We start from the raw sequence: 27,209 nt of genomic DNA, 5'->3' as shown, positions 1-27,209 counted from the left end.
AGCAGCTCCAGACTTTATACCCTATGACATCACAAGTTTGAGACTTACTTCTCTGGTTTCTGGCTATGAGAGAGAGTAGCTCATGATCACAAATATTAATTGAACTTTACTAGGTCATGGAAATAACATATTGGATTTCTTTTGGTGGTGTTCCCCTTTAAGTAGTCACACTTCAATTCAACACATAGGCTCCTGCTCCATAGTGAATTCAGCAGCAATTCACAAAGGACATTTAACCTCTAGTTAGTGTAGCTGTCCACGAGTTGTGGTTCTGAAAATGCCTCATGGGCTATCAGGCACACGTGATACCAAAGTGCACCCAATCTTTAGTAAGTCCCCCGTGAAAGCACAAGCATGGGAAGTGCTATTGTGGTTGCATTGGTAACAAGTATCAGCATCAGAGTAGGTCTTTTATGGTGTGCATTTTACTTAGTGACTCTTTCTCGCTTCAGTTAACTGGCTCAACTCTTAGAGGAGCTGTCCATCACTAGTGGTGCTGAAAATGCCCCCTTAGCAGGCAGTGAGACACACCACCATAGCCAAGTAATGTCTGTAATCTAAAAATACATTAAAATGAATACACTGCAAATTTGTGAAGAATGTTTGATCAATTAACCAACCTCTAAAGGAGAGTCTGGTTCATCCAGGATGCTCTTCTCACTCTGTATCCGCTGCATCGTCCCTGTAGAACTGGGGTCCATTATCAGCACGTTCTGACTACCGGCTCCTCCGAACTTACAGTCACTCTTTCTGGAGTCAGTCGTCCTGCACACCTCGTAGTTGTACACGTGTTGGAGAGTCCCTGTCCCCAAAGTGTCTGAGTAACGTGGTGGATAATATGGAATCACAGGGAGACTGGAGTGATACAGGACGCGAGACTGTCTCCACCTGTAGATCTTCACTGATATAATAACCACTAAACACGTGATGAAGAGGAAGGAGACTACAGCCAGAGCCAGCACTAAGTAAAAAGTCAGGTTGTCATTGTACTCCTTGTCGTGTGTAAAGTCAGTGAACTCAGACAGCACTTCAGGGAAGCTGTCCGCCACCGCCACGTTAACAATGACTGTAGCTGAACGAGAGGGCTGCCCGTTGTCCTCCACTATAACAGTCAGTCTTTGTTTCACAGCATCTTTATCAGTGACTTGACGGATAGTTCTAATTTCTCCATTCTGTAAGCCCACTTCAAACAGCGCCCTGTCTGTGGCTTTCTGCAGTTTATAGGAGAGCCAGGCATTCTGTCCAGAGTCCACATCAACAGCCACCACTTTAGTGACCAGATAGCCCACATCTGCTGAACGAGGCACCATTTCAGCCACCAGAGAGCCACCAGTCTGGACTGGGTACAGGACCTGAGGGGTGTTGTCGTTCTGATCTTGAATATTTATTTTAACTGTGGTATTGCTGCTTAAAGGCGGGGAACCCCCATCCTGTCCTTTTACAAAAATATTTAGACTTTTAATTTGCTCATAGTCAAACGATCGGACTGCCTGTATAACTCCACTTTCTGCGTTAACAGATATGTAAGTGGATATGGGGTTACCATTTAACTGAGTGTCAATAAGCAGGTAAGACACTCGTGCGTTCTGCCCTGAGTCAGAGTCACGTGCTTTAACTGAAAACACAGATAATCCTGGGGAGTTATTCTCCATGATATTAGCTTCATAATAACTCTGTTCAAATATGGGAGCGTTATCATTCACGTCGGATACTCTAAGTGTGATAGTCTTGTTAGTCGACAGTGGTGGGCTGCCTTCATCCATAGCCGTGAAAGTGATATTGTAATCAGGATTGCGCTCCCTGTCGAGGACACCGTTTGTTACCAGAGTGTAATAACTCTTTAAAGATGAGTGGATTGCAAACGGGATGTTGCCGTTAACTGAGCAGTCTACTTTGCCATTTTTGCCTGAATCTAAATCTTTAACGTTTATGATAGCCACAGTAGTCCCACTAGGAGAATCCTCAGCGATGGCATTAGAAAACGAGGTTAATGTTATTAAAGGTGCATTGTCGTTTACATCCGTCACCTCAATTATTACATTTGTTGATGTGCTTTGTCCACCTTGATCTTTTGCCTGCACGCCAATCTCATATATTTTATTCTCTTCATAATCAATCATACCGTTTACAGTTAAATCGCCGCTGTTTTCATCCAGATGAAATAGCTCAGCAACATTACTGGACATGCGATTAAAGTGGTATGTGACGCGGCCATTCATCCCTTCATCTGCATCGTTAGCGCTCAAGCTCACAACTAATGTTCCTTTTGGGACATTTTCTTTAACAGACGCCTTGAAAATGGATTGCGTAAAAACCGGAGCGTTGTCATTGGTGTCTCGGACAGTTACATGTATTTTTAGTGTCCCTGATCTTTGTGGTTCACCACCGTCCACAGCAGTCAGCGTGAGAAGCATCTTCTCCTCCTTCTCGCGGTCTAAAGCATTAGAAAGATACAGCTGCGCATATTTATGACCGTTTGGGCTGGACATGACTTTGATATTAAAATGTGTCGTTGGGTGTAACGTATAGCCGTGTAAAGCGTTGATGCCAACATCCGGGTCGGTGGCACTCTCTTGTAATATTTCTGTTCCTGGGAGAGCAGATTCTAGTATTTCTACATGCACTTCTTTCTCATGAAACACGGGTGCATTATCGTTCACATCCAACACTTCCACTACAACGCTATGCAGTTGCATTGGATTCATCATAATCATCTCAAAATTCAAGCTACAGGGCGCTGTCTGCCCGCAGAGCTGCTCTCTATCTATCCTTTCTCCCACGACAAGAATCCCTTTGTCTGCATCCAGCCTGACATAATCGCTGCTGTCGCCGCTAACGATTCGGGCACCGCCTGATATCAGTCTTTTAGCGTCGATGCCTAAATCTTCAGCCACATTTCCCACGAAGGAGCCCTTTCTCATCTCCTCCGGGACAGAGTAGCGGATCTGAGAGACTGTTGCGTCAACGAGAAAAACAAAGATGAAGGCCCGTACTTGCCATGTAATCGTGGTTTCACTGCTGATAAAAGGCATATTCCCGAAGCAATCCACTCAAATCCACATAAAAATATGCTGCAAAAAGCTGGCCTGTTATCCCGTATCGTCCTCCTGATGATGTTTATAATCCACAGTGTGACAACGAATACATTAGCAGACCTATACAAATCACTGGTGAAAATGAAGACCGACTGTCCTGCTCTCCGCGGAAGGCTACACTAAGAGAAGTACTGGAGGTGTAGCTGCATTTCAAACGCTTCACATGTGTTTTAAAGACCAACAGCGGCCCTTAGAGTCCAATATGAAGATAGCAAGTGCTGCCATTAAAGAAAGAGTGGAGATACATCTCTTTGAATAGCAGCTGTGAGTGTTTAGGAGCCAGCTAATGTTGTATGCTATGTTTAATTAAATGTGTGCATTTATAAGTTGGATTGAAATGTAAATAAGATGTACAAGATGTAGCTTATAAGGTTAAGAGATAAAATGGGAGAGCAGAATGCAAAACAGCCACAAGCCATGTTGTTAAATGGAAACTCTTTTGATGTGCTACTTCAGTTGATGTGTCTCTCCACACACACAAACGAAAAAAAAACACCTAGCTGTAAGCAACAAGTCCATACCTATTTTCTAATTACAGCAGACCCAAGAAAATGCAGTACAAACAACAAGATTACAGGTTGGTAACAAGTATCAGTATCAAGAGTAGGTCTTTTATGACTCTTAATGTAAGTTAACTTGCTCAACTCTGAGAGTAGCTGTCCATCACTAGTGGTGCTGAGAATGCCCACCGAGCAGGCAGTGAGACACACAATGAAGCCAAGTAATATCTGTAATCTAAGAATACAATCCAATGCAATGCACCCAGTCGTTAGTAAGTCCCCCAAGAAAGCACAGACATGGGAATTGATATTTCAATTGCAAGTATCAGCATCAGAGTAGGTCTTTTATGGTGTGCATTTTCCTTACTGACTCTTTTTCACTTCAGTTAACTGGCTCAACTCTTAGAGGAGCTGTCCACCACTAGTGGTGCTGAAAATGCCCCCGGAGCAGGCAGTGAGACACACCACAAAGCCAAGTAATGTCTGTAATCTAAAAATACATTAAAATGAATACACTACATATTTGTGAAGAATGATGGATCATTTAACCAACCTCTAGAGGAGAGTCTGGTTCATCCAGGATGCTCTTCTCACTCTGTATCCGTTGCATCGTCCCTGTAGAACTGGGGTCCATTATCAGCACGTTCTGACTACCGGCTCCTCCGAACTTACAGTCACTCTTTCTGGAGTCAGTCGTCCTGCACACCTCGTAGTTGTACACGTGTTGGAGAGTCCCTGTCCCCAAAGTGTCTGAGTAACGTGGTGGATAATATGGAATCACTGGGAGACCGGAGTGATACAGGACGCGAGACTGTCTCCACCTGTAGATCTTCACTGATATAATAACCACTAAACACGTGATGAAGAGGAAGGAGACTACAGCCAGAGCCAACACTAAGTAAAAAGTCAGGTTGTCGTTGTACTCCTTGTCGTGTGTAAAGTCAGTGAACTCAGACAGCACTTCAGGGAAGCTGTCCGCCACCGCCACGTTAACAATGACTGTAGCTGAACGAGAGGGCTGCCCGTTGTCCTCCACTATAACAGTCAGTCTTTGTTTCACAGCATCTTTATCAGTGACTTGGCGGATAGTTCTTATTTCTCCATTCTGTAAGCCCACTTCAAACAGCGCCCTGTCTGTGGCTTTCTGCAGTTTATAGGAGAGCCAGGCATTCTGTCCAGAGTCCACATCAACAGCCACCACTTTAGTGACCAGATAGCCCACATCTGCTGAACGAGGCACCAGTTCAGCCACCAGAGAGCCACCAGTCTGGACTGGGTACAGAACCTGAGGGGTGTTGTCGTTCTGGTCCTGGACTATTAATCTAACTGTAGCCACTGAACTCAGAGGAGGGGATCCAGCATCACGAGCTGTTACATTAAATTCAAACCACTTGATTTGTTCATAATCAAATGACCTCACTACATGAATGACACCATTTTCTGAATTTATTGACACTAACGAAGACACAGCTGCTCCATTAATCTCTTTATCCTCCAGGAAGTAAGAGACCCGAGCGTTTTGCCCCCAGTCTGCATCACTAGCACTGAGAGTGAACACAGAAAACCCAGGAGAGTTGTTCTCTGGTACAGTCTTACTGTATTCTGACTGGTCAAATTTGGGTGGGCTGTCATTCACATCAGAAACTTTAACATTGATGTTTTTACTGCTAGTCAGAGGCGGGGAGCCTTGGTCAGAGACGGTTATGGTGATGTTATACTCAGGAATACTTTCTCTGTCTAACAAGTTGTCTGTTACTATAGTATAATATCCTGTTAATGAGGACTCAATTTTAAAAGGTATGTCAGAGTTAATGGAGCACTTGACTACACCATTACCATCAGAGTCTTCGTCATCAACGTTAATAACAGCTATAGTTGTACCTGGAGGAGAATCCTCAGATATAGAGTTAGAAAATGACATCATCTGAATTGTAGGGACGTTATCATTCTCATCAATTATTTGTATAATAACTTTGCATGCATCTGAATGTCCTCCATGGTCACTGGCCTTTACATTTAATTGATAAGTTTTTGATTTTTCAAAGTCCAGTTTACCTGCAACTTTAATCTCTCCAGTTTTAGTATTTACTTCAAAAAGCTGCTTCGCTTCTCTGGCAACATGAGCTATGGAAAATGTTACCTCGCCATTAACTCCTTTATCTGCGTCATTTGCACTCACAGTGGTTACCACTGTTCCTTCAGGAGAATTCTCCTTTACATCTGCTTTATAAACAGGCTGGCTGCACACTGGTGCATTATCGTTAGCATCTAGCACAGTGATATGAATACGCACCGTCCCTGATCTGTGTGGCTCTCCTCCATCTGACGCAATCAGCACGAGAGTGTGAGTCTCCTCTTTCTCTCGGTCTAACGGGTTTTGTAAAACCATTTCGATGGATTTCCCTCCATCAGGCTGGCTCTGTACTTCTAATTTGAAATTATCTGAAGGTTTAAGGAGGTATTTCTGAATATCATTAATACCAACATCGGGGTCGTCTGCACTCTCTAGCGAAAAACGAGACCCCGATGCAACACTTTCAACTATTTTCAAATTGATTTCATCCTTTGGGAACGACGGACTGTTATCGTTTATGTCTATTACCTCCACTGTGACCCGATAAAGCTGGATTGGATTTTCTAAAATCACCTCGAAACTGAAGCTACAGGGCGTCGTCTTTCCACACAGCTCTTCTCGGTCGATTCTCTCTTTAATCACAAGGGTGCCTTTGTCTCGGTTTAAATCAACGTACTGTCGGCTTCCTTTTGTAATAATACGAGCTTTACCTGACACGAGCCTCGCCACATCCAAGCCTAAATCTCTAGCGATGTTTCCAACAAAAGAGCCCTCTGCCTGCTCCTCTGGTACGGAGTACCGAGCCTGTCCAGCCACTGAGCTCAGCTGGAAAAGACAAAGAATGACAAACAGTGGTCGCCATCGGCCTCTGCGAGCGGTTATCCACAAACAAGCCATCATGAATCCAGAGGTACAGACGCAGTAATCCCTTTCAGTGCAACACTGATGTAAATTAATCCACAAACTGAAAAGGTAACGGTGTTTTCAGCAGAGAAATCCACGAGAAATGCTCCACTTTAAACCATCACGAGCCAGACCGTCTTCTCTCCAAGCAGTAAAACACTGAACGGAATTAAAGGGGTGGACCGCTGCACTGCTGGGACTGTTAGTCAGTGATGTATCAACAGCGGCGCTCAGAGCCCATCCACGGTAATGTAGGTGGTGTCCACATTATTAGGAACACTTCAAATGTTATATTTAAAGCTTATGGATAAATACTGATGTCTGTAATCATGTCTACGGACTTAAAAAATAAATAAATAATGTAATGTAAAAAAATGGTATACAGCAACTATTTACAAAAGTTGTGAAACCTAGAACAGAATAGAATAGAATAGAATAGAATAGGAAATATTGTATTGTCTGCTTTTGCATACACAAAGCAGAAATGTGTCTTCGGTTCACATGTGCAAAAACTGCTTTTACAAGAGTACATCAAAATACAACATATTCCTTCCTGGCAGGACACATTAAAGGGGAACTATAATGCATTTGTGTTTCCCCCCTCTCCTTTAGTGTGTTATATATTTGTTTTGTGCATGTAAACGGTCTGCAAAGTTACAAAGCCCAAAGTCCACGCCAAAGGGAGTTACTCTCCCCTACAGAAACAATGCTCCTGAACTGTCTGAAAGGCCTCGCTTGAAGTCCTGCTTTTTCTTCCATAACGTGGTGAAGTCACCAACACATTTTGCCTAGCGGCTAGTTTGGCAAACAGATTGTTTCAGAGAGAGGATGAAAAGAAGTGCTGAAGCACAGCCGGTATGAGTACGATAAAACATTTTTTTTTTTTACATTAAAGCATGTAAACATGTTCTAGTAGAAACCCCAATTTCAAGTATGAACCTGAAAATAATTATAATAGCTCCCTTTTAAAACACATAAAAACACCAATAGAAGCTACATTAAAAAGGAGCACCAGGTACCAGGACTGAAGGAAGGTTAAATAAATAGATATAAAGTGCTGTGTGCTGAGGTAGCAGGCTGGCTTCAGAAAGTGGCTGTCGTCACAGATTAAGATACTTTATGGTGACAGGCACGAACAACTTTTTTATCTATGTTTTTCTTTGCAAAGGGGACTCTGTAACTTTTCCCCTGAGGGCAGTAGCTGAAAGTGGTGATTTAAGGGATGGCTGTGGTCACCTAAGATTTTGCAACTCAAACGTGGGACTACTTTCCCATGGTCATAGGTCAATGGGGTCTGTTTGCGGCCTGTAATTGTACTGCCCAGTTTAACTACTTTGGAAAGTTTTGACTTGCTTTTGACACTTTACTCGAACCAGTACACAATGTTAAAAGTGAGTATACTATCAATTAGGGATTGGTTTACTCTGTTTAAAGTTTTGCTGATCTAAAAACTTCCTATTTTGCATAGCAGGAAAAGTCTTTGCTGTGCTTTTTTGTAAATTAATTCAGAATGATCTGTAAAGGTCAAAAATTGGTCTATATGGGAGGAGCTGTCCACACTGTGGTGCTGAAAAGAACCGAGGCTACTTGTTTTCAGTTAAACTATAACCAACTACTGCAATTACAGTTCAGTTCAGAGAGGCAATGTTAGAACTAAATACTTTGCGTATTGCACCTCACCTCTAAAGGAGAGTCTGGTTCATCCAGGATGCTCTTCTCACTCTGTATCCGCTGCATCGTCCCTGTAGAACTGGGGTCCATTATCAGCACGTTCTGACTACCGGCTCCTCCGAACTTACAGTCACTCTTTCTGGAGTCAGTCGTCCTGCACACCTCGTAGTTGTACACGTGTTGGAGAGTCCCTGTCCCCAAAGTGTCTGAGTAACGTGGTGGATAATATGGAATCACAGGGAGACTGGAGTGATACAGGACGCGAGACTGTCTCCACCTGTAGATCTTCACTGATATAATAACCACTAAACACGTGATGAAGAGGAAGGAGACTACAGCCAGAGCCAACACTAAGTAAAAAGTCAGGTTGTCATTGTACTCCTTGTCGTGTGTAAAGTCAGTGAACTCAGACAGCACTTCAGGGAAGCTGTCCGCCACCGCCACGTTAACAATGACTGTAGCTGAACGAGAGGGCTGCCCGTTGTCCTCCACTATAACAGTCAGTCTTTGTTTCACACCATCTTTATCAGTGACTTGGCGGATAGTTCTTATTTCTCCATTCTGTAAGCCCACTTCAAACAGCGCCCTGTCTGTGGCTTTCTGCAGTTTATAGGAGAGCCAGGCATTCTGTCCAGAGTCCACATCAACAGCCACCACTTTAGTGACCAGATAGCCCACATCTGCTGAACGAGGAACCAGTTCAGCCACCAGAGATCCACCAGTCTGGACTGGGTACAGGACCTGAGGAGGGTTGTCGTTCTGGTCCTGGACTATTAATCTAACTGTAGCAACTGAACTCAGAGGAGGGGATCCAGCATCACGAGCAGTCACGTTAAATTCAAACCACTTGATTTGTTCATAATCAAACGACCTCACTGCATGAATGACACCATTTTCTGAATTTACTGACACTAACGAAGACACAGCTGCTCCATTAATCTCTTTATCCTCCAGGAAGTAAGAGACCCGAGCGTTTTGGCCCCAGTCTGCATCACTAGCACTGAGAGTGAACACAGAAAACCCAGGAGAGTTGTTCTCTGGTACAGTCTTACTGTATTCTGACTGGTCAAATTTGGGTGGGCTGTCATTCACATCAGAAACTTTAACATTGATGTTTTTACTGCTAGTCAGAGGCGGGGAGCCTTGGTCAGAGACGGTTATGGTGATGTTATACTCAGGAATACTTTCTCTGTCTAACAAGTTGTCTGTTACTATAGTATAATATCCTGTTAATGAAGACTCGATTTTGAAAGGTATGTCAGAGTTAATGGAGCACTTGACAACACCGTTACCATCAGAGTCTTCGTCATCAACGTTAATAACAGCTATAGTTGTACCTGGAGGAGAATCCTCCGATATAGAGTTAGAAAATGACATCATCTGAATTGTAGGGACGTTATCATTCTCATCAATTATTTGAATAATAACTTTGCACTTATCCGAAAATCCTCCGTGGTCACTGGCCTGGACATTTAATTGATAAGTTTTAGATTTTTCAAAGTCCAGTTTACCTGCAACTTTAATCTCTCCAGTTTTAACGTTTACTTCAAAAAGCTGCTTCGCTTCTCTGGCAACATGAGCTATGGAAAATGTTACCTCTCCATTGACTCCTTTATCTGCGTCATTTGCACTCACTGTGGTTACCACTGTTCCTTCAGGAGAATTCTCCTTTACATCTGCTTTATAAACAGGCTGGCTGCACACTGGTGCATTATCGTTAGCATCTAGCACAGTGATATGAATACGCACCGTCCCTGATCTGTGTGGCTCTCCTCCATCTGACGCAATCAGCACGAGAGAGTGAGTCTCCTCTTTCTCTCGGTCTAACGGGTTTTGCAAAACCATTTCGATGGATTTCCCTCCATCAGGCTGGCTCTGTACTTCCAATTTGAAATTATCTGAAGGTTTAAGGAGGTATTTTTGAATATCATTAATACCAACATCAGGATCGTCCGCACTCTCTAGCGAAAAACGAGACCCCGATGCAGCATTTTCAGCGATTTTCAAGTTAATTTCATCCTTTGGGAACGACGGACTGTTATCGTTTATGTCTGTTACCTCCACTGTGACCCGATAAAGCTGGATTGGATTTTCTAAAATCACCTCGAAACTGAAGCTACAGGGCGTCGTCTTTCCACACAGCTCTTCTCGGTCGATTCTCTCTTTAATCACAAGGGTGCCTTTGTCTCGGTTTAAATCAACGTACTGTCGGCTTCCTTTTGTAATAATACGAGCTTTACCTGACACGAGCCTCGCCACATCCAAGCCTAAATCTCTAGCGATGTTTCCAACAAAAGAGCCCTCTGCCTGCTCCTCTGGTACGGAGTAGCGAGCCTGTCCAGCCACTGAGCTCAGCTGGAAAAGACAAAGAATGAAAAACAGTGCTCGCCATCGGCCTCTGCGAGCGGTTATCCACATACAAGCCATCATGAATCCAGAGGTACAGACGCAGTAATCCCTTTCGATGAAACACTGATGTACTTAAATCCACAAACTGAAAAGATAACGGTGTTTTCAGCAGAGAAATCCACGAGAAATGCTCCACTTTAAACCATCACGAGCCAGACCGTCTTCTCTCCAAGCAGTAAAACACTGAACGGAATTAAAGGGGTGGACCGCTGCACTGCTGGGACTGTTAGTCAGTGATGTATCAACAGCGGCGCTCAGAGTCCATCCACGGTAATGTAGGTGGTGTCCACATTATTAGGAACACTTTAAATGCTGTATTCAAAAGTTATGTAAAAATACTCATGTTTGTTATCATTGTTACTGACTTAAAAAAAATAAAAATAATTTCATTTAAAAAAATGGTGTACTGCACCTTATATTTACAAAAGTTGAGAAACATAGAAGAGAACAAAACAGAATAGAATAGAATAGAATCGAATCGAACCGAAAAGAAAAGAAAAGAAAAGAACAGAACAAAACAGAACAGAACAGAACAGAACAGAACAGAACAGAATAGAATAGAATAGAATAGAATACAAAAGAATAGAAAATACTGTATTGTCTGCTTTTCGCGTACAAAAAGCAGAAATTTGTCTTTGGTTCGCATGTGCAAAAACTGCTATTAAAAACGTACATTAAACCAAAACATATCACATCCAGACAGGACACATTAAAGGGGACCTATTACGCTTTTGTGCTTTTCCCTCTTCTTCAGTGTGTTACATAGTTTTTTGTGCATGTAAACGGTCTGCAAAGTTACAAAGTCCACACCAAAGGGAGTTACTCTCCCCCAAAGAAACACTGCTCCAAACTGTCTGAAACAACATTATATAAGTCCTGCCTTTTCTTCCATAACGTGGTGATGTCACCAAATAACTCATTTTGCCAGGTGGCTAGTTTGGCACACCCTCAACCAAAGCTACTTAGAACAGAGCTGGAGCAGAGTCCAAAGAGGTGCTGCAGCACAGCCAGCATAAGAAAAAAAGTGTTTTTGTACATTAAAGCATGTAAACATGTTCTAGTAGGAACCCCAAATACCAGTATGAACCTCAAAATAAGTGTTATGTCCCCTTTAAAATACATTAAACAGATTAATGTAAAAACACATTACACCAATAGAAGTTACATTAAAAAGGAGCACCAGGTACCAGGACTGAAGGAAGGTTAAATAAATAGATATAAACTGCTGTGCTGAGGTAGCAGGCTGGCTTCAGAAAGTGGCTGTCCTCACAGATTAAGATACTTTATGGCAACAGGGACTAACAATTTTTTATCTCTGTTTTTCTTTGGACAGGGGACTCTGTACCTTTGCCCTGAGGACAGTAGCTGAAAATGGTGATTTAAGAGATGGCTGTGGTCATCTAAGATTTTACCACTTAAGCGTTGGACTGCTTTGCCATGGTGATGGGAGAGTGGGGTCTGTTTGCGGCATGTAATTGTACTGCCCAGTTTGACTACTTTGGATAGCTTTGTCTTGCTTTAGATACTTAGGTGCTCGAACAAGGACACAATGTTAAAAGTCAGTATACTTTCAATTAGAAATTGGTTTACTTTGCTTAAAGTGCATTGTCTGACCTCAAAACATTGTAGTTTGCATAGCAAGAAGAGTCTCTGCTGTGCTTTTTGGTAAATTCATTCAGCATGATCTGTAAAGGTGAAAGACTGGTCTACATTGGAGGAGCTGTCCACACTCTGGTGCTGAAAAGAGCCGAGGCTACTTGTTTTCAGTTAAACTATAACCAGCTACCCACTGCAATTACAGTTCAGTTCAGAGAGGCAATGTTAGAAGTAAATACTTTGGGAATTGCACCTCACCTCTAGAGGAGAGTCTGGTTCATCCAGGATGCTCTTCTCACTCTGTATCCGCTGCATCGTCCCTGTAGAACTGGGGTCCATTATCAGCACGTTCTGACTACCGGCTCCTCCGAACTTACAGTCACTCTTTCTGGAGTCAGTCGTCCTGCACACCTCGTAGTTGTACACGTGTTGGAGAGTCCCTGTCCCCAAAGTGTCTGAGTAACGTGGTGGATAATATGGAATCACAGGGAGACTGGAGTGATACAGGACGCGAGACTGTCTCCACCTGTAGATCTTCACTGATATAATAACCACTAAACACGTGATGAAGAGGAAGGAGACTACAGCCAGAGCCAACACTAAGTAAAAAGTCAGGTTGTCATTGTACTCCTTGTCGTGTGTAAAGTCAGTGAACTCAGACAGCACTTCAGGGAAGCTGTCTGCCACCGCCACGTTAACAATGACTGAAGCTGAACGAGAGGGCTGCCCGTTGTCCTCCACTATAACAGTCAGTCTTTGTTTCACAGCATCTTTATCAGTGACTTGGCGGATAGTTCTTATTTCTCCATTCTGTAAGCCCACTTCAAACAGCGCTCTGTCTGTGGCTTTCTGCAGTTTATAGGAGAGCCAGGCATTCTGTCCAGAGTCCACATCAACAGCCACCACTTTAGTGACCAGATAGCCCACATCTGCTGAACGAGGCACCAATTCAGCCACCAGAAAGCCACCAGTCTGGACTGGATACAGGACCTGAGGAGGGTTGTCGTTTTGGTCCTGGACTATTAATCTAACTGTAGCCACTGAACTCAGAGGAGGGGATCCAGCATCACGAACAGTCACGTTAAATTCCAACCACTTGATTTGTTCATAATCAAACGACCTCACTGCATGAATGACACCATTTTCTGAATTTATTGACACTAACGAAGACACAGCTGCTCCATTAATTTCTTTATCCTCCAGGAAGTAAGAGACCCGAGCATTTTGCCCCCAGTCTGCATCACTAGCACTGAGAGTGAACACAGAAAACCCAGGAGAGTTGTTCTCTGGTACAGTCTTACTGTATTCTGACTGGTCAAATTTGGGTGGGCTGTCATTCACATCAGAAACTTTAACATTGATGTTTTTACTGCTAGTCAGAGGCGGGGAGCCTTGGTCAGAGACGGTTATGGTGATGTTATACTCAGGAATACTTTCTCTGTCTAACAAGTTGTCGGTTACTATAGTATAATATCCTGTTAATGAAGACTCGATTTTGAAAGGTATGTCAGAGTTAATGGAGCACTTGACTACACCATTACCATCAGAGTCTTCGTCATCAACGTTGATAACAGCTATAGTTGTACCTGGAGGAGAATCCTCGGATATAGAGTTAGAAAATGACATCATCTGAATTGTAGGGACGTTATCATTCTCATCAATTATTTGAATAATAACTTTACACGTATCTGAATATCCTCCATGGTCACTAGCCTGAACATTTAATTGATAAGTCTTAGATTTTTCAAAATCCAGTTTACCTGCAACTTTAATCTCTCCAGTTTTAACATTTACTAAGAAAAGCTGCTTTGCTTTATTGGCGACATAAGGGATGGAATAAGTAACTTCTCCATTGACTCCTTTATCTGCGTCATTTGCACTCACAGTGGTTACCAATGTTCCTTCAGGAGAATTCTCCTTGACATCTGCTTTATAAACAGGCTGGCTGCACACTGGTGCATTATCGTTAGCATCTAGCACAGTGATATGAATACGCACCGTCCCTGATCTGTGTGGCTCTCCTCCATCTGACGCAATCAGCACGAGAGAGTGAGTCTCCTCTTTCTCTCGATCTAACGGGTTTTGTAAAACCATTTCGATTAGTGTTTCTCCGTGTGATTGGCCCTGTACCTCCAATTTAAAATTATCTGAAGGTTTAAGGAGGTATTTTTGAATATCATTAATACCAACATCCGGGTCGTCTGCACTCATCAGAGAGAAGCGAGTACCCGATGCAGCATTTTCAACTATTTTCATATTAATTTCATCCTTTGGGAACGACGGACTGTTATCGTTTATGTCTGTTACCTCCACTGTGACCCGATAAAGCTGGATTGGATTTTCTAAAATCACCTCGAAACTGAAGCTACAGGGCGTCGTCTTTCCACACAGCTCTTCTCGGTCGATTTGCTCTTTAATCACAAGGGTGCCTTTGTCTCGGTTTAAATCAACGTACTGTCGGCTTCCTTTTGTAATAATACGAGCTTTACCTGACACGAGCCTCGCCACATCCAAGCCTAAATCTCTAGCGATGTTTCCAACAAAAGAGCCCTCTGCCTGCTCCTCTGGTACGGAGTAGCGAGCCTGTCCAGCCACTGAGCTCAGCTGGAAAAGACAAAGAATGACAAACAGTGGTCGCCATCGGCCTCTGCGAGCGGTTATCCACATACAAGCCATCATGAATCCAGAGGTACAGACGCAGTAATCCCTTTCAGTGCAACACCGATGTAAATAAATCCACAAACTGAAAAGATAACGGTGTTTTCTGCAGAGAAATCCACGAGAAATGCTCCACTTTAAACCATCACGAGCCAGACCGTCTTCTCTCCAAGCAGTAAAACACTGAACGGAATTAAAGGGGTGGACCGCTGCGCTGCTGGGACTGTTAGTCAGTGATGTATCAACAGCGGCGCTCAGAGCCCATCCACGGTAATGTAGGTGGTGTCCACATTATTAGGAACACTTCAAATGTTATATTTAAAGCTTATGGATAAATACTGATGTCTGTAATCATGTCTACGGACTTCAAAAATAAATAAATAATGTAATGTAAAAAAATGGTATACGGCAACTATTTACAAAAGTTGTGAAACCTAGAACAGAATAGAATAGAATAGAATAGGAAATATTGTATTGTCTGCTTTTGCATACAAAAAGCAGAAATGTGTCTTCGGTTCACATGTGCAAAAACTGCTTTTACAAGAGTACATCAAAATACAACATATTCCTTCCTGGCAGGACACATTAAAGGGGAACTATAATGCATTTGTGTTTTCCCCCCTCTCCTTTAGTGTGTTATATATTTGTTTTGTGCATGTAAACGGTCTGCAAAGTTACAAAGCCCAAAGTCCACGCCAAAGGGAGTTACTCTCCCCTACAGAAACAATGCTCCTGAACTGTCTGAAAGGCCTCGTTTGAAGTCCTGCTTTTTCTTCCCTAACGTGGTGAAGTCACCAACACATTTTGCCTAGCGGCTAGTTTGGCAAACAGATTGTTTCAGAGAGAGGATGAAAAGAAGTGCTGAAGCACAGCCGGTATGAGTACGATAAAACATTTTTTTTTTTACATTAAAGCATGTAAACATGTTCTAGTAGAAACCCCAATTTCAAGTATGAACCTGAAAATAATTATAATAGCTCCCTTTTAAAACACATAAAAACACCAATAGAAGCTACATTAAAAAGGAGCACCAGGTACCAGGACTGAAGGAAGGTTAAATAAATAGATATAAAGTGCTGTGTGCTGAGGTAGCAGGCTGGCTTCAGAAAGTGGCTGTCGTCACAGATTAAGATACTTTATGGTGACAGGCACGAACAACTTTTTTATCTATGTTTTTCTTTGCAAAGGGGACTCTGTAACTTTTCCCCTGAGGGCAGTAGCTGAAAGTGGTGATTTAAGGGATGGCTGTGGTCATCTAAGATTTTGCAACTCAAACGTGGGACTACTTTCCCATGGTCATAGGTCAATGGGGTCTGTTTGCGGCCTGTAATTGTACTGCCCAGTTTAACTACTTTGGAAAGTTTTGACTTGCTTTTGACACTTTGGTACTCGAACCAGTACACAATGTTAAAAGTGAGTATACTATAAATTAGGGATTGGTTTACTCTGTTTAAAGTTTTGCTGATCTAAAAACTTCCTAATTTGCATAGCAGGAAGAGTCTTTGCTGTGCTTTTTTGTAAATTAATTCAGCATGATCTGTAAAGGTAAAAAATTGGTCTATATGGGAGGAGCTGTCCACACTGTGGTGCTGAAAAGAACCGAGGCTACTTGTTTTCAGTTAAACTATAAACAACTACCCACTGCAATTACAGTTCAGTTCAGAGAGGCAATGTCAGAAGTAAATACTTTGCGTTTGCACCTCACCTCTAGAGGAGAGTCTGGTTCATCCAGGATGCTCTTCTCACTCTGTATCCGCTGCATTGTCCCTGTAGAACTGGGGTCCATTATCAGCACGTTCTGACTACCGGCTCCTCCGAACTTACAGTCACTCTTTCTGGAGTCAGTCGTCCTGCACACCTCGTAGTTGTACACGTGTTGGAGAGTCCCTGTCCCCAAAGTGTCTGAGTAACGTGGTGGATAATATGGAATCACAGGGAGACTGGAGTGATACAGGACGCGAGACTGTCTCCACCTGTAGATCTTCACTGATATAATAACCACTAAACACGTGATGAAGAGGAAGGAGACTACAGCCAGAGCCAACACTAAGTAAAAAGTCAGGTTGTCATTGTACTCCTTGTCGTGTGTAAAGTCAGTGAACTCAGACAGCACTTCAGGGAAGCTGTCCGCCACCGCCACGTTAACAATGACTGTAGCTGAACGAGAGGGCTGCCCGTTGTCCTCCACTATAACAGTCAGTCTTTGTTTCACAGCATCTTTATCAGTGGCTTGGCGGATAGTTCTTATTTCTCCATTCTGTAAGCCCACTTCAAACAGCGCCCTGTCTGTGGATTTCTGCAGTTTATAGGAGAGCCAGGCATTCTGTCCAGAGTCCACATCAACAGCCACCACTTTAGTGACCAGATAGCCCACATCTGCTGAACGAGGCACCAATTCAGCCACCAGAGAGCCACCAGTCTGGACTGGGTACAGGACCTGAGGGGGGTTGTCGTTCTGGTCCTGGACTATTAATCTAACTGTAGCCACTGAGCTCAGAGGAGGAGATCCAGCATCACGAGCAGTCACGTTAAATTCCAACCACTTGATTTGCTCATAATCAAACGACCTCACTGCATGAATGACACCATTTTCTGAATTTACTGACACTAACGAAGACACAGCTGCTCCATTAATTTCTTTCTCCTCCAGGAAGTAAGAGACCCGAGCGTTTTGGCCCCAGTCTGCATCACTAGCACTGAGAGTGAACACAGAAAACCCAGGAGAGTTGTTCTCTGGTACAGTCTTACTGTATTCTGACTGGTCAAATTTGGGTGGGCTGTCATTCACGTCAGACACTTTAACATTGATGTTTTTACTGCTAGTCAGAGGCGGGGAGCCTTGGTCAGAGACGGTTATGGTGATGTTATACTCAGGAATACTTTCTCTGTCTAACAAGTTGTCGGTTACTATAGTATAATATCCTGTTAATGAAGACTCGATTTTGAAAGGTATGTCAGAGTTAATGGAGCACTTGACAACACCGTTACCATCAGAGTCTTCGTCATCAACGTTAATAACAGCTATAGTTGTACCTGGAGGAGAATCCTCAGATATAGAGTTAGAAAATGACATCATCTGAATTGTAGGGACGTTATCATTCTCATCAATTATTTGAATAACAACTTTACACGTATCTGAATATCCTCCATGGTCACTAGCCTTTACGTTTAGTTGATACGTTTTAGATTTTTCAAAATCCAGTTTACCTGCAACTTTAATCTCTCCAGTTTTAACATCTATTTTAAAAAGCTGCTTCGCTTCTCTGGCAACATGAGCTATGGAAAATGTTACCTCTCCATTGACTCCTTTATCTGCGTCATTTGCACTCACTGTGGTTACCACTGTTCCTTCAGGAGAATTCTCCTTTACATCTGCTTTATAAACAGGCTGGCTGCACACTGGTGCATTATCGTTAGCATCTAGCACAGTGATATGAATACGCACCGTCCCTGATCTGTGTGGCTCTCCTCCATCTGACGCAATCAGCACCAGAGTGTGAGTCTCCTCTTTCTCTCGGTCTAACGGGTTTTGTAAAATCATTTCGACAAATTCCCCTCCATCAGGCTGGCTCTGTACTTCTAATTTGAAATTATCTGAAGGTTTAAGGAGGTATTTTTGAATATCATTAATACCAACATCGGGGTCGTCTGCACTTTCTAGTGAGAAGCGAGTACCCGATGCAACACTTTCAGCTATTTTCATATTGATTTCATCCTTTGGGAACGACGGACTGTTATCGTTTATGTCTGTTACCTCCACTGTGACCCGATAAAGCTGGATTGGATTTTCTAAAATCACCTCGAAACTGAAGCTACAGGGCGTCGTCTTTCCACACAGCTCTTCTCGGTCGATTTGCTCTTTAATCACAAGGGTGCCTTTGTCTCGGTTTAAATCAACGTACTGTCGGCTTCCTTTTGTAATAATACGAGCTTTACCTGACACGAGCCTCGCCACATCCAAGCCTAAATCTCTAGCGATGTTTCCAACAAAAGAGCCCTCTGCCTGCTCCTCTGGTACGGAGTAGCGAGCCTGTCCAGTCACTGAGCTCAGCTGGAAAAGACAAAGAATGACAAACAGTGGTCGCCATCGGCCTCTGCGAGCGGTTATCCACATACAAGCCATCATGAATCCAGAGGTACAGACGCAGTAATCCCTTTCGATGAAACACTGATGTACTTAAATCCACAAACTGAAAAGATAACGGTGTTTTCAGCAGAGAAATCCACGAGAAATGCTCCACTTTAAACCATCACGAGCCAGACCGTCTTCTCTCCAAGCAGTAAAACACTGAACGGAATTAAAGGGGTGGACCGCTGCACTGCTGGGACTGTTAGTCAGTGATGTATCAACAGCGGCGCTCAGAGCCCATCCACGGTAATGTAGGTGGTGTCCACATTATTAGGAACACTTCAAATGTTGTACTCTTAAACAAAAAGCATCTTAACTTAAAGATGATACTGAAATGTCTTTGATTTCAAAACTAATTTAAACTATATTCCGTTAATATCTCAACTCATGCTGTATGGCGAAACATTAATAATTATCTACAAAATAAACTACAAAATCAGCAAACATAGAGTAAATGTTAATCACACAAACAGTGTTATATTCTAAATACTGAAAAAAATAAAATATGTGTTAATGAAACCACAGGTAGGACAAATGGTCTTTTCTGTGTCTTTTGTTTTCATTTTTTACTTTTATTTCCCCTGTAAAACGTGTATAGTTGTTTTGTTATTGAAACACAATTTCCGGTTAGACACCGAGAATATGAATTTAAATCAATGACAGATAGAACCGGCATGAATATAACTGAAAAACTGGCGGATTCCCCACTAATCGATTAAGCTGATAAACTATAACTGTTGGATAATCTAAATATGTGGAGACTTCTGCCTAAACGAAACTCACACTATGGTGAGTGCGATTCTAATTCACTTATTGTGTCGATATTTTATAAGGCATTTTAAAAAGAATAGTAATAGTTTGGCTTTGTACTACAAGTCGTAAAGAAAGTCACTTCAAAATGAATCCATAAATGATTTCAGCACCATGGACAGTGACTCTAAGGCCCTACTGAGAGCCGTGCGCGTCCACTGTGCTGCAAATACTTAAGAAAAGGGAAAGTACCACAACAACGAGGAAATGGAGAATGAAATATTGAAAATATCACTCACCAAAGTTGACATTTGAGAGCAGTTGCCTGACAGTTGCTTGTCCACCTGTGGGGCATCAGTGTCAGCTCCATCCACACTCACTAAACTTTGACTCATCGGTTGCATATATTTCATGTCACTCTTTCTGGAGTCAGTCGTCCTGCACACCTCGTAGTTGTACACGTGTTGGAGCGTTCCTGTCCCCAAAGTGTCTGAGTAACGTGGTGGATAATATGGAATCACAGGGAGACTGGAGTGATACAGGACGCGAGACTGTCTCCACCTGTAGATCTTCACTGATATAATAACCACTAAACACGTGATGAAGAGGAAGGAGACTACAGCCAGAGCCAACACTAAGTAAAAAGTCAGGTTGTCATTGTACTCCTTGTCGTGTGTAAAGTCAGTGAACTCAGACAGCACTTCAGGGAAGCTGTCCGCCACCGCCACGTTAACAATGACTGTAGCTGAACGAGAGGGCTGCCCGTTGTCCTCCACTATAACAGTCAGTCTTTGTTTCACAGCATCTTTATCAGTGACTTGGCGGATAGTTCTTATTTCTCCATTCTGTAAGCCCACTTCAAACAGCGCCCTGTCTGTGGCTTTCTGCAGTTTATAGGAGAGCCAGGCATTCTGTCCAGAGTCCACATCAACAGCCACCACTTTAGTGACCAGATAGCCAACATCTGCTGAACGAGGCACCATTTCAGCCACCAGAGAGCCACCAGTTTGGACTGGGTACAGGACCTGAGGGGGGTTGTCGTTCTGGTCCTGGACTATTAATTTCACGGTCACGTTGCTACTGAGTGGAGGGGAACCTCCATCCTGCGCTTTGACTACTAGCTGAAGTTCTTTCATTTGTTCATAATCAAACGAACGCAGCGCATGTAAAGCCCCAGTTTCAGAGTTAATGGACACATAGTTGGACACTGGATTACCGCTGATTCGTGTGTCCTCGAGGAAATATGAGATTCTCGCGTTCTGATTCCAGTCAGAGTCTCGCGCGCTAACAGCGGTAATTGACATTCCAGGGGAATTATTCTCTGTGACGTAAGCAGAATAGGAGTTTTTATCGAACAATGGAACGTTATCGTTCACGTCAGAGATTCTAAGTTGCAGTGTGACAGAGCTAGAAAGAGGAGGAGATCCTGAGTCGGTGGCTATTATTGTAATATCATATTCAGATATAGTCTCTCTATCAAAATGCTGATCGGCCACCAAATTATAGTAGTTGGTTAATGACGACTGGATTTTAAAGGGCAGCGTTTTGTCTATAGCACATTGTATCTGTCCATTTTTCTCTGAATCTGCGTCTTTGACATTGATAACAGCTATTGTTGTGCCTGGAGGGGCATCTTCTGATATAGTATTAGAAAATGACATGATATTAATCAATGGAACGTTGTCATTGACGTCACTAACATCAATTATAACCTTACTGGTCCCAATCAAACCTCCTCGATCCCTTGCCTCTAACCTAAGCTCATACTTTCTCTCTTTTTCAAAGTCTATTACTCCAGCAACTGAGATGACACCTGTGTTTTCATCAATACTAAAAATATTGACAGTAATGCCTTTTATTTTCGAAAAACTGAATATTATTTCCCCGTTAATGCCAATGTCTGCATCACTAGCGTTCACTGTTGTAATATAAGTCCCTTTTGGCGCATTTTCCACTACGGCGGCCCTGTAAACTGACTGGTTGAATACAGGGGCATTATCATTTACATCTAAAACAGATATATTTATATTCACCGTGCCAGATCTCTGTGGGTCTCCACCGTCGACAGCTATTACCTTTAGAGGGAGACTGGGGTGTTCCTCTCTGTCTAATGGTTTCTGGAGCACCAACTCAGCGTATTTACTGCCGTCTGGATTGGAATGTTGCTTCAGAATGAAATAATTATTCGGAGAGAGAATATAATTTTGCAAAGCGTTTAGTCCAACGTCAGGATCAACTGCGCTTTCAACAGGAAATTTAGCTCCAATTGTAGCAGATTCGCTCATTTCAAACTGGATGTCTTTATTTACAAAGAAAGGAGTATTATCATTTATATCTAAAATTTCGACAGTGACACGATGAAGCTCGATTGGGTTTTCTAAAATGATTTCGAAGCTGAAACTGCACGGTGTGACGTCTCCGCAAAGCTCCTCTCGGTCTATTCTCTCATTCACTACCAGCGTCCCTTTGTCTGTCTTCAGCTCGGTGTACTGGATGTTTTCTCCGGTAACAATACGCGCACGGCCAGAACGGAGCCTCTTCACATCCAGACCGAGGTCCTGTGCTACGTTACCTATCAGAGAGCCTTTCTTCATCTCCTCTGGTATAGAATAGCGAATCTGTCCAGCCACTCCATCACCCATATAACTGAGCAAAATGAGTAATCCCACTTGACATCGTAACAGAAAAGACAGTCGCCATCTTACACTTCTGGAGCCTCGGGTTGCCATATCAAAAGCAATAGATCTTGATGAATAATGCGTCCTCACTTGAAGAAAACTGTAGTCCAGCTTTACTGCTTTTAGATAACAACGTACTCCTCGTATAATCCAAAGACAAATGTAAGAAGCCTCTACACGCCCTGTCCTCCCACGAAGGACAGTATCTCCGCAGTTGAGCTGAAGTATGGTAGTGAGGGAGGGGAACAGGCTGGCTGGTAACACTGCAATCTTTTTGCTGACCAACAGCGTCACTTGGAGTCGAAATCCTGAACTACTGGGACTTAAAGACAAAGCATTTAAAGCCTGTGAATATACACAGCTCGTGATCAGTTGTTTACTATTAGTAAAGTTTCCATTTGCGTTATGTTGACAAGCTGGAGTCAATTGGACAATTGAAACAACAGCAGAAAACAGTATATAAACTGCAATGACATCTCATCCAATGTTTTACTGAAATGTAAAATGACTTCCCAAAAGGCAAAACTTTACAAAAATGTAAAACGTAAAAGAATGTTGCTGTCCGTGGTACTGAAACCAGCAGCACCAGTGAAATACGAGCAGGAGCCTGAGCAAAGGTGTGGAATATGAAACAAAAAAAATGCTGATATCAAATTAAACTCAAGTAAATAAACCCCAGTCAGTTGCTGCAAAAACTAACAAATAATCAGGGATTTATCTCGGAATATATAGGTTACATTCAGTACACAAAGTGAACCACTTGATGGCTGTATCCTCATACAACACCTCGTGTGATATCTTACGAAAAGTTATTCCTCATGCCTTCTTCTATATAATATCTAATAATATCTAGCAACACGTGTCAATTTCCGCTCATTACATGAATACAGTCTTTTCAAAATAAACCTCCGTTTTCACAGGAAACAACTTGGTTTGGTTTAGGAAAAGATCGTGGTTTTATGATGGAATAACTATGGAAGTGGCGTTACATGAACAGCGGTCTCCTGGGTGACAGTCCGATATTTTTTGACCCACCCATCCAACACGACCTGCTCCTTACGCGGAGTTTGTCTCTCTTTATTCTTTATGTTAGTCAATTTAAATTCAAAACAGCTGGAAATCGAGTAAACATATACAGTAAACAATATGTTTTCACAAGCAGGGAAGAAAATGTGGGATTTGGGGGCACACAGCATCAGGGATTGTATCTTTGAGTCAGGTGATAAAACTGAACTGACCTCTAGAGGAGAGTCTGGTTCATCCAGGATGCTCTTCTCACTCTGTATCCGCTGCATCGTCCCTGTAGAACTGGGGTCCATTATCAGCACGTTCTGACTACCGGCTCCTCCGAACTTACAGTCACTCTTTCTGGAGTCAGTCGTCCTGCACACCTCGTAGTTGTACACGTGTTGGAGAGTCCCAGTCCCCAAAGTGTCTGAGTAACGTGGTGGATAATATGGAATCACAGGGAGACTGGAGTGATACAGGACGCGAGACTGTCTCCACCTGTAGATCTTCACTGATATAATAACCACTAAACACGTGATGAAGAGGAAGGAGACTACAGCCAGAGCCAACACTAAGTAAAAAGTCAGGTTGTCATTGTACTCCTTGTCGTGTGTAAAGTCAGTGAACTCAGACAGCACTTCAGGGAAGCTGTCCGCCACCGCCACGTTAACAATGACTGTAGCTGAACGAGAGGGCTGCCCGTTGTCCTCCACTATAACAGTCAGTCTTTGTTTCACAGCATCTTTATCAGTGACTTGGCGGATAGTTCTTATTTCTCCATTCTGTAAGCCCACTTCAAACAGCGCCCTGTCTGTGGCTTTCTGCAGTTTATAGGAGAGCCAGGCATTCTGTCCAGAGTCCACATCAACAGCCACCACTTTAGTGACCAGATAGCCCACATCTGCTGAACGAGGCACCAATTCAGCCACCAGAGAGCCACCAGTCTGGACTGGGTACAGGACCTGAGGGGGGTTGTCGTTCTGATCCTGAATCATTAATTTCACAGTCACGTTGCTACTGAGTGGAGGGGAACCTCCATCCTGCGCTTTGACTACTAGCTGAAGCTGTTTAATTTGCTCATAATCAAAGGAACGAATCGCACTAAGAACTCCAGTTTCAGAGTTCATGGATACATACGTAGAGATTGGAAAACCACCGACTTGCGTGTCTTCCAAGATATAAGATATTCTCGCATTTTGATTCCAGTCAGAGTCGTGTGCGCTGAGAGTGATTATTGACATTCCAGGGGAATTATTTTCTGTAATTTGTGCATTATACATTAATTTATCAAACAAGGGGGGACTGTCATTAATGTCAGAAATAGTAAGGTGCAACTGTATGGCACTTGACAGAGGCGGGGAACCTGAATCTGTTGCAGTAATAGTAATGTTATATTCTGGTGTTTTTTCACGGTCAAAAGCTGTATCTGAAACGAGTGAGTAGTAATTAGTCAAAGAGGATGTTATTTTAAAAGGAAAATTCTTATCTATTGTACACATGATCTGCCCATTTCTTTCAGAGTCTGCGTCTTTAGCATTAAAAACAGCTATAGTGGAGCCTATTGGAACATCCTCAGACACAGGACTAGAAAAGGACATGACGTTTAGAACTGGTGCATTATCATTAACATCAACAATATCGATTATTACCTTACTGAGATCCGTCAACCCCCCCTGATCTTTAGCTTCAACTCTTATTTCATGTTTTTTGTCCTTTTCAAAATCGATTTGTCCGGAAACCGTTATTTTACCAGTCGTCTTGTCGATGTTAAACATGTCAGCCACGTTTCCTTTCAAATTAGAAAATGCATACGTCACCACACCGTTTGATCCACTGTCAGCGTCTGTGGCATTTACGGTTATAACGTGAGTCCCTGATGTTGCATTTTCTAAGACAGTAGCCCTGTACACAGACTGATTGAATACTGGAGGGTTATCATTGGCATCTAACACGGTGATATCAATATTTACTGTACCAGATCTCTGCGGTGTTCCCCCGTCCACTGCTATCAGCTTAAAGGAGAGGTGGGGTTGCTCCTCTCTGTCTAGAGGCTTCTGTAGGATGATTTCTGCAAATTTACTGCCGTCTGGGTTAGCGTGTTGTTTCAGGACAAAATTGACGCTTGTGCTTAAAACATAATTTTGTAGTCCATTAACACCTACGTCTGGGTCCTCCGCACTTTCCAACACGAAGCGAGAGCCGATTACAGCAGACTCGCTTATTTCCATGCGTACGTGGTTATTTCTAAACACAGGCGAATGGTCATTTACATCCAATATTTCGACCATTACACGATGCAACTCAATTGGATTTTCCAAAATAATTTCGAAGCTGAAACTGCACGGTGTGACGTCTCCGCAAAGCTGCTCTCGGTCTATTCTCTCATTCACTACCAGCGTCCCTTTGTCTGTCTTCAGCTCGGTGTACTGGATGTTTTCTCCGGTCACGATACGAGCCCGGCCAGAACGGAGCCTCTTCAGATCCAGACCGAGGTCTTGTGCTACGTTACCAATCAGGGACCCTTTCTTCATCTCCTCTGGTATAGAATAGCGAATCTGTCCAGCCACTCTATCACCCACATAACTGAGCAAAATGAGTAATCCCACTTGACATCGAAATAAAGGGAGTCGCCATCTTACACTTCTAGAGCCTCGGGTCGCCATATCAAAAGCAATAGATCTTGATGAATGGTGCGTCCTCACTTGAAGAAAACTGTAGTCCAGCTTAAATAAATTGTACTGCTTTTAGATGTCAACGTGCTCCTCGTATAATCCAACGACAAATGTAAAAAGCCTCTTCACGCCCTGTCCTCCCACGAAGGACAAGTACCTCCGCTGTTATGCTAAAGTATGGTAGTGAGGGAGGGGAACAGGCTGGCTGGTAACATTGAAATCGTTTTGCTGACCAACAGCGTCACTTGGAGTCGAAATCCTGAACTACTTGGACTTAAAGACAAAGCATTTAAAGCCTGTGAATATACACAGCTAGTGATCAGTTGTTTATTAGTACTACACTTGCGTTATGATGAAAAGACGGAGTTAATTGTATAGTTGAAACAACAGCAGAAAGGATTACATACACTGGAATGACATCCCATCCAATGCTGTACTGATAGAAATGATAAATTACTTCCCATAATGCAACATACCACTATAATGTAAAAAGTAATGGAATGTCGCTGTCCATGGTACTGAAATCCGCAGCACTACAAATGCAATGAAAGAAGAGCAGAGCCAGAGCAAGGGTGTGGAATATCAGACTAAAAATTACTGATATCCTATTAAAATCACTTACTAAACTCCACTCACAGTTTACTGCAAAAACTAACAAGTTATAAGTCATTTGATACCGGATACAAGAGTCACATTCAGTAAGCAAAGCGAACAACTTCATTGCTGCTCTATTCTGCTGGAAAAATACAAACATGCAGCCGTTCCTAAGGCCCTGATAAGTGTCTCTCATTGTCTTTGAAGTGTATTTCAGTTTCTGTGTTGCATTCTTGGTCAACAAACAAGCAGTGCCTATTTGAGGACAGGTACCTTAAAAGGACAGAAGTGTCAGACAGAGAAGACTGTGAGATGTACAAATGTATGCAAAGAAATACTGCTAAACAGAGAGACTCAGTGCTCTCACCCTTGAACATTTTATGTTGATGGTTGTGTGCCTACTTGCAAGTGTGTAATAAAATTCAGAAAAACACAGTTTTGTCCTTGAGTCCTTATTTAACAGAAATTGCCT

At 42.8% G+C, this 27,209-nt stretch overlaps 5 protein-coding genes across 14 annotated transcripts in view; all 5 read right to left on the bottom strand.

Annotated features, from left to right (window-relative positions):
• The window catches only part of LOC119493873 (protocadherin gamma-C5-like), a 223,100-nt gene that overhangs the window by 112,063 nt on the left and 83,828 nt on the right, over positions 1 to 27,209 (bottom strand). The window contains exons 1-2 of one of the 10 annotated variants that reach the window (XM_037779367.1): positions 20,085 to 23,430; positions 3,305 to 6,494 (exon numbers count right to left, since the gene is read on the bottom strand). The exons of 6 other annotated variants lie outside the window; for them this stretch is intronic. In XM_037779367.1, the coding sequence (XP_037635295.1) occupies positions 4,140 to 6,494; positions 20,085 to 22,514 (4,785 nt within the window). In that variant the 5' untranslated portion in view covers positions 22,515 to 23,430 and the 3' untranslated portion in view covers positions 3,305 to 4,139. Of the gene's footprint in view, positions 1 to 3,304; positions 6,495 to 15,809; positions 18,958 to 20,084; positions 23,431 to 27,209 lie in introns of those variants that run through there. 3 more of the 10 variants (XM_037779366.1, XM_037779371.1, XM_037779383.1) reach the window with 3 other exon arrangements.
• Positions 597 to 10,688, bottom strand: LOC119493904 (protocadherin beta-16-like). The gene is made up of 2 exons (XM_037779421.1): positions 8,253 to 10,688; positions 597 to 620 (listed from the first exon to the last, which is right to left on the bottom strand). Exons 1-2 carry the CDS (start codon positions 10,671 to 10,673, stop codon positions 612 to 614), a joined length of 2,430 nt encoding a protein of 809 aa, XP_037635349.1. The 5' UTR covers positions 10,674 to 10,688; the 3' UTR covers positions 597 to 611.
• LOC119493915 (protocadherin gamma-A5-like) lies at positions 612 to 3,047 on the bottom strand. The gene has a single exon (XM_037779430.1). The coding sequence runs from the start codon at positions 3,030 to 3,032 to the stop codon at positions 612 to 614; it is 2,421 nt and encodes an 806-aa protein (XP_037635358.1). The 5' UTR covers positions 3,033 to 3,047.
• LOC119493893 (protocadherin gamma-A11-like) lies at positions 8,193 to 26,149 on the bottom strand. Its single transcript, XM_037779412.1, has 2 exons — positions 23,702 to 26,149; positions 8,193 to 8,252 (listed from the first exon to the last, which is right to left on the bottom strand). The coding sequence occupies exons 1-2, from the start codon at positions 26,132 to 26,134 to the stop codon at positions 8,226 to 8,228; spliced, it is 2,460 nt and encodes an 819-aa protein (XP_037635340.1). The 5' UTR covers positions 26,135 to 26,149; the 3' UTR covers positions 8,193 to 8,225.
• LOC119493929 (protocadherin beta-16-like) lies at positions 11,778 to 15,179 on the bottom strand. Its single transcript, XM_037779444.1, has one exon. It carries the CDS (start codon positions 14,925 to 14,927, stop codon positions 12,474 to 12,476), a length of 2,454 nt encoding a protein of 817 aa, XP_037635372.1. The 5' UTR covers positions 14,928 to 15,179; the 3' UTR covers positions 11,778 to 12,473.

The sequence above is a fragment of the Sebastes umbrosus genome, chromosome 9, assembly GCF_015220745.1.
Source record: "Sebastes umbrosus isolate fSebUmb1 chromosome 9, fSebUmb1.pri, whole genome shotgun sequence".
Classification (NCBI taxonomy): domain Eukaryota; kingdom Metazoa; phylum Chordata; class Actinopteri; order Perciformes; family Sebastidae; genus Sebastes; species Sebastes umbrosus.
Note: the sequence above shows the minus strand (reverse complement) of the source record. Positions and strands in the feature narration are given on the sequence as shown.